The following is a 9,315-nucleotide window of genomic DNA, read 5'->3' as shown; positions in this document are numbered from 1 at the left end:
CCGTAACGCTACAAGTGGCCTTTATTTACAGTTTCAGCACGTCTCCACCGGGCGGTGACTAACAGGCAAAAAATAAATAAAATCTGTGGTAATAAAATTACAATGTACACGTTAAAGACATTTAAATTGGAATAAACACTGTTCACAACAGGATCGGGTTCACTCAATGACAAGTCATCAAAAATAATTTCACTTTCTCAGAAACGATTCAACAAACTGGTAAACAGCACTTTATCTGCCGTACAATATTGTGCCCAAATCTTTCATTAAATCTACTGCAAAACGTTATCAAAACATAAACATCACTTTAGCTGCTTGGAGGTTTTTGATATGCTGTAGTATGCCATTGACAATTTTTGGTCAGACATGCAAGTATATATATTTTATTATTAACTGTCCTTGTTTTTTTAAATTGTGATGTACATGGCCCACCACTTCCCCCTTCAGTCTTAATATTTTATTATTTAATAGGGCTTCAAAAATAATCTGTTATTTTCTCTGTAATAAATGGAGGGAGACTAAGGAAATCATTTCATTACTCAGCGCTCCTGTTGTGTTTTTACTATTTAAGCATCTTGACTAGAAAAAAGAATTTGGTTTCAATTACCAAATGAAATAAGTCCTTTTTTTCCTTTATTGACAAAAATTAGTACGAAAAATGAAGCAGTGGTTACTGCAAAAAATTCCAATTATAAAAAAACAAACATTTAGAGACATATTAGTCATGAACTGTACAGACAATTCAATTTATGTACACATATACAATTAAAACTCAGTCATCATCTTCATTCATCGTCATCCTCTTCCTCAGCTGGCAGCGGCCTGGACCTGCACGCATGTACAACAAATTATTATTATTATTATTTTTTTACCTCAGCAGAACTTTTCTGGTCAAACTCAGAACTCTTAAGACTCCATTTCTTCACATCTTTTCAATATTCAAATGCAACATTAAACTTGAATTATAAGAGCTTGCATCAATCGAGGTTTTTGTCCAAGTCCAAGATGATTAAAAAAATTAAACCCTCCCTTCCTAAAATGTCACGATCATTAATGAAAGACAACCGATGGGCCGTCAGCGCCAAACGGAAGCGCAAACTCAGGCAGATCGTCGCACGCCGTTGCCAACGTACTTCTTGGTGGTCTTGGAGACGCCGCTTCCTCCGGCCTCTTCGTTGTCGTCTGCCTCCTCGTGGGGCTTCTGGTTCTCCTTCTCCAGCTTCCTTCCGGGGCCGCCAAAGAAGTCCCCGATGCCCTTCTGCCAGGTGGGGGTCGGCCGAACGCACACGGGGTTCCCTCCGGCGTACTTGTTCTTTGCTGTGGAATTGTTTTTTTAAGTAAGTCAAGGTAAGAAAGTAACAACAAGCGTGCATGCACGTGTGAGCCAAACCTGGAGTGGAAGCCTGACTGGAGGAAAAGGAAGCCGAGTTGGACGCGCTGGAGCCCAAAGACTTCCTGGGCGCAGAAGCTGCGACAGCTGCAAGCAAAAATGTCAACACACAAAATGGACGTCACTTGACTTCATCACACGCTGCGCTTCCTTCCCTTCCTTATCACTAGGCGCATAAAAACAGTGGCTATATTCGTCGAGATCCGCAACTCTCAGGCAAGCTCTATTTTCCCGTGAACAGCTGCCATTGGTTAATCGTCAGACCAAGTCATGCATTGGGGGAGGTTCTTGCCTCGCTTCACCCCATTCTGTGTCTTTTCACCGAGTTTTCATTTTGCAATAACCCGCAGAGCCTATAGACTGTTGTCAGGAAATTGGAGTTAAAATAAACAAACAAATAAATAAATAGATAGATAGATAGCAGGGCGGATTCGAAGGCGTGGCCCCGCCCTTTCGGGGTGACCGCCTGAGCATTAGGTCCGGAGCAAGTAGTACATACACACTCTCTGGCGCAGAATTTGTACTCACTGTATTCACGGCAAGATAGCGCTCAGGGGCAAGTTGCCGGTCACGGCGAAATATCCACTTTGAAAGCCCTAAGCCGAATTGTCCATCAAATGTCAAATCCCTCAGTTAGAAGTAGTCCGGCGTGTTTGTTTGATAAAGAGAATGGGGACCATAAATCAGGCACAAAACGAAACTAGTTTTGTCCGTCTTCGAGAGGCGCGGAAAATTGTCGCCACGTCCCAAATCAATCCAAACTCTTGTCACACGACACTAAAGGGCTCACGCAAGGACATTAAATGCATCTACAAACATGCTTTTTCAAACATGTTTGTCAAAGGATAAGCAGAAGTTTTGGCGGGAGGGCTGACTTGTCGCACCTTGAAGACGAGTTGAAACATTTCTTCAATGACTTTTAACAACAAAAAGTAGCTGCGCATGTAGTTAGGAGGCAACTCGGAACCATCAGCCAACTTCTTCTCAGTTCTTATATGACGACGACTTACCTTTCCTGTAAGACCCGGGCACACTGTCAGCTTTGGTCCGCACCATTTTGTCTACGGGCCAGAATTGAGGAGTGTAAAAAAGAAAAGAAAGAAAGACGCTAAAAATGGCCGAAAAAAGTGCACCAGACGGCGACTAACAACCCGCTTGCCTTCCCGCCTCTCTCCAAGCAAGCCCAAGAACGAAGATCGAATAGGGGCGGGAGATTTTTTTTCTTTGTTGATGTCATGGCGATTCGGCTCGTTGCTGCCCCACGCGATCCGTCGGCGTTAATGCTAAGAAAGTTCTATTTCTTCTCGTCTATTAACGGTGACGTTTTCCAACTGGTTTCCTGATCTACTTGTCCCAACAAAAACACGAAATCTGTGACATTTGTTTCTCTCCAAGACGCAATAATAAACCTGTCATTTACGCAGATTGCTTCATCCAGATTTAGCGTCAATTCCAAGGAATCATCTTGTTAATAGTCTTGACTGGATAAAAATGTACAATTTAATAGAAGTGTCACTTAAGATAATTCACATATTTAACACATGTCAAGTTGTAGTGGTTCAAATTGCTCTGTTCAGAAATAGAAAACGGACGCACAAAACTTTGGCAGTCAAAATGGCGGTCAAATCCTTGAAAGCATTTGACTTTGGATCCTTGTCATTTGATTTGTGCGAATTATTTCGATTTGAAAATGTGATGAAATGTCGTTTGGCTGCTATAACAATCATCTGCCTGGTTTGTATGCTAGTTACAGGCAGGCAAAAGCGATACGCTGTTGTTTTGACACCATGTAAAGGAAGCATTTGCAATTTGCATTGCGTTGCATTGGGGACGTATCAGAAATGCCCGGATGCTCGGAATTGTCACTCGACTTTCACCAAATTCCAATGGAAAATTTCCCCAAATATCAATGTGCTGGTCTTCAATGTGTACTGATAATCGCGCGTTTAATGCGTGCCAGTAAAATGTTTAATAATTTTTGGTATATTTTGATTGCCAAATTTATATAATTGAGGGCAGAGTGACGACTCGGCGTGACGTCACGAAATGTTTGTCCCTCGACGCTCTCCGTAGTGGCGGCAGCTGCTTCGTCTTCAAGCGTTTTCCAACAAATTTGGCCAAATAAACCAAGACGCAAAGGTTGGCGTGACACTTAATTTCAGTCTTCTCGGTAAACTTTTGAGGCTTTTCTCCGACTTGGTTGTTGTTTTATGACGCTGGCGTGAGCCGCGGACAACTTGAAAGGTCGCTCGCTGGCTGCGTCCAAAGTTAGCCGCTCGCCTGTTAGCTTAGCCGCCGCCGCCACAGCCACAAACCGCCGTTTACTTTTGCCAAATTGAGCCCGTTTGAGTTCGCTTGATGTTTTTCTCCGTCTACCACCTGTGGCCTTGCAAAGTTAGAAATGTGCTACAAGTTTCGACAAGAAAGTTAAATTGTTCTAGAACTGTCCGAGTAGTCTCATCCGAACGGAAATGACCCCATTTGAGTTTGATGACGTCACGTTTGAGCCCAGATTAGATTTTCTTCTTCCACTAAAGCAAATCCAACACTGGACATCGTTTGTTCCTCTTGGGTCTCGCTCAATTCAATTTATTCTTCTTGTGGTTATAAGTTAGGACACTTGTGAAACATTCAAAGTGGTTTCTTAACCAAATCCCTTGACAAACATCCAACAATATTTGTAGATATAAATATATAAATAAGATATAAACATCCCGTCCGCCTCAAAATGTAGAAATCAAATTTAAATGAGCGAGCAGAGCAAATCAACATGACGGGCTTGGGCGTCTTACTGATGAAAGGCTTTTTGTTGTTGCGTGTGCAGGTGCGTCGGCCATGGAGGACGTCACCTGTCTGATGTCCACGGGAGACGCGGTGAAGATCTGGGATGCGGATTCCATGACGCTGCTGGAGCACTTCAACCCGCACAGCGGCAGCCACGCGGTGGCGCAGGCCTGCTGGACGGCAAACAGTATCCTCGCCGCTGTCGGCGCATACGTCCGCAGGCGGCGTTCGTCCCGCGGCCGCAGGTGGCCAAAGTACTTGCGCTCACATGCGTACACATTCTCGCATGAAAGTCTCATTTACTCACTTAGCTAACAACAGTGACAGAAAACTTGTTGGTTTGATGCCCTGGCGTGTGGGCAAGGAGAGCCACTTGCCGTAGGCTGTAACTTGCGCTCACACGCAGACTATCGGGCCATGCTTTTGAACTCGTGCACTAGGTCACGCCCCTCAAAGGCACACAACACACACGCGCCAGTTAGACTTGAGAAAATTAGTTTTCATTGGTCAATTATTTTGATGGGGGACGGGCTTTTGCCTAGTGATGTTTGCTACGCGTGCAAGGTATCGACTGTTTGAGTCCTCTCCGATACCTCGCGCGCTTTTCAGGTCTAAACTTTCATCAATGACAAAAAAATCTTTCCTTCAGACTGCGGCAAGATTGCCCAACTACTGCTGAAGAGGGTTTAGTCAATGTCAGATTAAAAAAAATATATGTTTGCCTCAGGTACCGGTGGCTAGTATCGGCAGCTTCCACGAATATCTGATACCTTAGAATACGGTCGTCAATTTTTACGGGGCCAAAATGGCGTGGAGGTACGAGTGTTTTGCGTTGGTAGAATTTTCCCGTCGGCGTTTGTTCCTTGACGGCGTGATGAGACCAGCACGTGGTGAGCGCCAGCAGCAGCGGCGACAAAATCGCCGTCTCCAGCGTGAAGTCCACCGGCGTGCCCCTGCTGGAGCTGGCCCAGGGGGTGAGCGGACGCCGCGGGCCGTCCGGCGCCACCCGTCGTACATCGCTCACCGCCACATGTCGTCCCTTTCAGAAAGGACAAACGTGCGTCAGCCTCAGCTGGTCCTCGCAGTTCTTGGCCAGCGGCGGTCTGGACCGCTGCGTCCACATTTGGGACCTGAAGACGTCCCGGCTGCAGCGATCGCTCAAGGTGAGACGCCGCTGCCGCCTCTGTCTCGGTGGTCTTCACGCCGTCCGTTGTCATCCGGCCAGGATCACGCCGACGAGGTGACGTGCGTGTCCTTCAACGCCAACGACAGCCTGCTGGCGTCCGGATCCGCCGGCGGCCATCTTGTGCTCTACAGTCTCACCACCAACACGTCCGGCAAAGCCTTTGGACACGGCAGCCAGCAGGTGGCGCACATTTCATCATCATCATGTCAAAAAGTCGTCCCACTTGAAATGATGACAAACGTCTGCCATTTTCTTCATGACTTCAACTGTGATCACAAACGAATCACTTTGTAGGATTTTCAAAGAATTGATTTGTCAATGATGGTGAAAACGAAGCATTTGGTCAAGAACAAAAGTTGAGCTCAATCGGCAAAGTCACACCAGGACTTGTTCCGAGCGGGGTCGGGTCACTCCTTGGTCTTGTGCTTGTCGCAAGTCGGCCACGTTTGTCACCTTGCATCTTCTCACGTGGAGATGTTGTTTTTTTTTCTTTCTTCTTCTTATTTTTCTTCTCAATTCAATTGAAGATTTGTGATCAGCCGCTCCCGTCTGCCGCTTGCTCAGGTGAGCCGTGTTGCGGCCACGCCAAGCTCACGTCATTCGGGGCTCTGACGACGGCGAGCAAGAAGCTCTTGACGCCATTTGAAAGTGCGCAAATGACCACGCCCCCTGTGACCGGCTTTTTCCCATTCAACTCCTCCTCACCGGCAAAAGGAATGCCCGTGGATTTGGTGTGCGGGTCGCGAAGCTCCGTGTCAACTCGACGGAAGGAATTTGTCCGCTGTCCGTCCGTCTTTCCGACGAGTGTTCCTGTCCCCACAAAGCGCGCTTGACGTTCGGGATGCAACCCGGCCAGTTTTTGGTCTCATCAGACCACATGACCTTGTCCCAGTCCTCTTGTGGACCAAACTTGAGACTGGCCTAAGGAGGAGCGGTCGCGATCGCCCTTGGGCGGGACGCGTCTTACTGATACTGAGCCGATTGGCAGATTTGTGGAAGTTGTCGCCACGGGATCTTGCTTGCTGGTTTCTTCTTCAACGAATGCTTTCTTTCCACCGTCGACAAATCCATTCTTTCCAAATCCTAAATGTCAAACGCAGGATGTTTGTTTTTCACTCTTCGTCTCCCCTTCAAGCGGGACAACTTGCACAATCGACGAAAGCCTTCTTGTTCTTTTTTTTGGTAATCCTTTTTCTTCTTCACCAGCCGGTGCGCGACCTGGGCCTGTCGTGCCTGAAGCGCTCGCTGCTGGGCAGCGTGTCGGACGGCGGCTGGCTGACGCTGTGGGACGCCAACACGCAGAAGGAGCTGCACGCCTTCCGCGGCGCCCACAAGGCGCCCGGCTCGGCCGTGGCCTTCTCGCCCGCCAGCGAGCTGCTGGTGGTCAGCGTGGGCCTGGACAAGAAGATCGTCTGCTACGACACCGCCAGCAAAATGTGAGCGCGTTAGCGTTAGCATTGCGCCAGCATTATATTAGCATCGGTGTTGGCATCTGATTGGCTTTGCGTTGGTTCTATTATAGTTTGGGAATCTTCATTTTAGTTGGTTTTTATTTTGTTTTGAGTTTTTTTATTTAATTTTCTTAGTTAGTTTTCATTCATTTTGTGTAAAAACCCTGCCACAGTTTGGCTTTAGCTGTTGATGCTAGCTAGCTAGCTCCCTAGCATGTAAATGAGCACCATGGGAGCTAGCCAGGGAACTAGCGAGCGAGCTAGCTAGCTAGCAAGCACCTGGGGGCTAAAGCCAAACTGTGACATGGTTTTTACTTTTTACTTACTCAAAATGGATGAATGTGCCCACCCCTGTCAATTGTCTTTAAATGTCAAGGACTTGATTTTAAAAAACTCCCCAGAGGTGAAATTGCAGATTGAACGATGCCGTGGCGGCAAATGCTCAAATGATTTTGTGATCCCTTTTGTGGCTTGTGTGTGGTTTTGTCAGCGTCTTGCGTTGCATCCGCACGGAGAGCCCGCTGACGGCGGTGGCCTTCACCCCGGACGGCTCGGGGGTGCTGGTGGGCTCCACCCAGGGCCACGTCCTGCGCTACGACCTGAGGAACAGCGGCGCCCCCACCAGGGTGACGCCGGCGCACGCCACCTCCGTCACCAGTCTGCGCTTTCAGTGCGCCGCCGCCAGACACAAGGTGGCGCCGCTCGCTTGCTCGCGTCCGCATCACGACATGAGCTGGAACCGGATCCAGTTCCTTCAATTGAATTGAAAAATCAATCAATCACGGAGTAGTCGAAAGATCGTTTCGGCCTAACAATCCGGTTTGGTGATTGGCCAATCGGGATCCACTTCACCAAGTTAGCGCGTTTGGATCGCGAGTCGCGACTGGCCAATCACGAAAGAAAGATTTTAACGATCAATCCCCAATTTCTATCACGTGACGGCGAGCGCGGCTTTTGTCTTCTGGACAGTCGGGCAAAGCGTCGTCGACCAGGGTGTCCGGCGCCAAAAGCTCCACCTCCAAAGTGTCCGGTGGACATCTTAGCCCCGCCCCTAGCTCCTCCCCTCACATAAATGCGGGTGAGTTCTCGTCACGTGACTTTTCAGAGGCGGCGCTGCTCTTTTCCAGCTTGCGTTGTTTCCAGCAGGCGTCGCCGCCACAGCTCAGGCAGCCAATCGAGACGCGGGCGGACAGCAAGGGGCGGAGCATCTTGCCACCACGGAGAAATTCAGCAGCGTGGGACGAAACAGCCTGGACATGTTCTCGCCGCTGCGACACGGTAACGACACGCAACATGTCACAAGGTGCCGCCGCCCGCAAGGCCTAATGTGTGGCAAACGTTTGCGCAGATGCGGGAAGTCCGCCGACGAGCGCCGACGAGACGTCCGGAGCGGCTCAAGGTACGTCGCGCCGTATGACGTGACGACGCGGAAGCCAAAACTCCTTGTCGTTCCCATAGCGAGCCTGCTGTGCAAGGAGGCGGGGCTTCCTTCCCTGTTGGGCCGCGGCAGTCTGGACATGTTCTCGCCGCTTCGAGAGGATCAGGGTGCCGACGCCGCCCACAGGAAGCCGTCGGTGGGACGACTCTTACGCCCGGCTTCGGTCTTCCAGACACCCTCCATCAAGGAGGAGCCGGCCGACGCCGATGACCCCGCCAAGGTCGTGACCTCGAGTCAGATGGTGTTAACGGCAAGTTGTCAACATAAAGTTGTTTGACAGGCGGAGCTGGAAGGGGAGGGTCAGACTCCGCCCAGCTCATCCCAGCCGGCCAATCCCAGCCACCCGGCCCCGCCCTTCACTCCCGAACTGAGCGTGAGAGCCAACGGCATTCAAGCTCAGCTCGACTACGACTCGCCCGTCCACGAGGCGCCGCCCGAGTCCGCCACAGGTACGGTTGGCTCCTCATTGGACGAATGCGAGTGGGTGTGGCGACTCTTCTTCTTCTTCTTCTTCTTCCGTGGTGCTCAGGCGCCACGGCGGCGGGCGTGGCCGAGGCGGCTCCCTTCAGCAGCGTCCAGATGAACGTCATCACCAACATCATCCACCAATCGCTGGACGAGCTCAGGTCAGCGAGACGAGTCCAACGTGATTGGCCGTCCGTGTGCGTCACGTGACTTCCTGTTGCTGTCCGCAGGGACGCGTGCCATCGCGACGTCATCAACCTTCAGGTGGAGATGATTCGACAGTTTTGCATCCAGCTGGTGAGCAAGCGGCGCCGTGACCGTGCTGAGCGTGAGGGCGGAGTCACGTCAGCCCGGCGTGTGCGTGTCTTGCAGAACGAGTTCCACGCGCTGATGTCGGGGCTGCATTCGGCCAACGAGGCGCTGCTGCAGGAGAACCAGCGGCTGCGGGAGGAAAACCTTCGCCTCAAGACCAACTACTGAAAACAAAATGGACTCATTAAAAGTTGTCATGTGATCAGCGCCTGGAGTGCAACTTGATTGACGTAGTAAGGCGGCGGGAAAGGTGGAGTCGGGTCCGCCAGGTGCTTGCAGCCGCCATTGT

At 50.0% G+C, this 9,315-nt stretch overlaps 2 protein-coding genes across 3 annotated transcripts; one reads left to right on the top strand and one right to left on the bottom strand.

Annotated features, from left to right (window-relative positions):
• Positions 1-616: 616 nt before the first annotated feature.
• pclaf (PCNA clamp associated factor) lies at positions 617-2,667 on the bottom strand. Its single transcript, XM_077569147.1, has 4 exons — positions 2,401-2,667; positions 1,391-1,477; positions 1,134-1,317; positions 617-828 (listed from the first exon to the last, which is right to left on the bottom strand). The coding sequence occupies exons 1-4, from the start codon at positions 2,444-2,446 to the stop codon at positions 786-788; spliced, it is 360 nt and encodes a 119-aa protein (XP_077425273.1). The 5' UTR covers positions 2,447-2,667; the 3' UTR covers positions 617-785.
• A 759-nt stretch (positions 2,668-3,426) lies between these two features.
• Positions 3,427-9,228, top strand: nedd1 (NEDD1 gamma-tubulin ring complex targeting factor). 2 transcript variants are annotated; one of them, XM_077569107.1, is made up of 15 exons: positions 3,427-3,529; positions 4,215-4,361; positions 5,054-5,148; positions 5,221-5,337; positions 5,400-5,540; positions 6,567-6,796; positions 7,302-7,503; positions 7,781-7,889; positions 7,958-8,089; positions 8,160-8,210; positions 8,270-8,469; positions 8,530-8,698; positions 8,779-8,875; positions 8,945-9,011; positions 9,087-9,228. In XM_077569107.1, exons 2-15 carry the CDS (start codon positions 4,226-4,228, stop codon positions 9,192-9,194), a joined length of 1,854 nt encoding a protein of 617 aa, XP_077425233.1. In that variant the 5' UTR covers positions 3,427-3,529; positions 4,215-4,225; the 3' UTR covers positions 9,195-9,228. The 2 variants fall into 2 exon arrangements, with proteins under 2 accessions (XP_077425233.1, XP_077425232.1); XM_077569106.1 differs by having other exon boundaries at positions 7,955-8,089.
• The last annotated feature ends 87 nt before the right edge of the window (positions 9,229-9,315 follow it).

This window comes from Vanacampus margaritifer, chromosome 6 (assembly GCF_051991255.1).
Source record: "Vanacampus margaritifer isolate UIUO_Vmar chromosome 6, RoL_Vmar_1.0, whole genome shotgun sequence".
Classification (NCBI taxonomy): domain Eukaryota; kingdom Metazoa; phylum Chordata; class Actinopteri; order Syngnathiformes; family Syngnathidae; genus Vanacampus; species Vanacampus margaritifer.
This window is presented reverse-complemented; position numbering and strand designations above follow the sequence as displayed.

Coding starts and splice junctions, on each gene's coding strand:
- pclaf (XM_077569147.1), bottom strand. CDS start 2,446: ATGGTGCGGACCAAAGCTGACAGTGTGCCCGGGTCTTACAGGAAAG. Junction 1,478..2,400: donor GCCCGGGTCTTACAGGAAAG/GTAAGTCGTCGT, acceptor TTTTGCTTGCAG/CTGTCGCAGCTTCTGCGCCC. Junction 1,318..1,390: donor CAGTCAGGCTTCCACTCCAG/GTTTGGCTCACA, acceptor ACAATTCCACAG/CAAAGAACAAGTACGCCGGA.
- nedd1 (XM_077569106.1), top strand. CDS start 4,226: ATGGAGGACGTCACCTGTCTGATGTCCACGGGAGACGCGGTGAAGATC. Junction 6,797..7,301: donor TACGACACCGCCAGCAAAAT/GTGAGCGCGTTA, acceptor TGGTTTTGTCAG/CGTCTTGCGTTGCATCCGCA. Junction 8,876..8,944: donor CAATCGCTGGACGAGCTCAG/GTCAGCGAGACG, acceptor TGCTGTCCGCAG/GGACGCGTGCCATCGCGACG.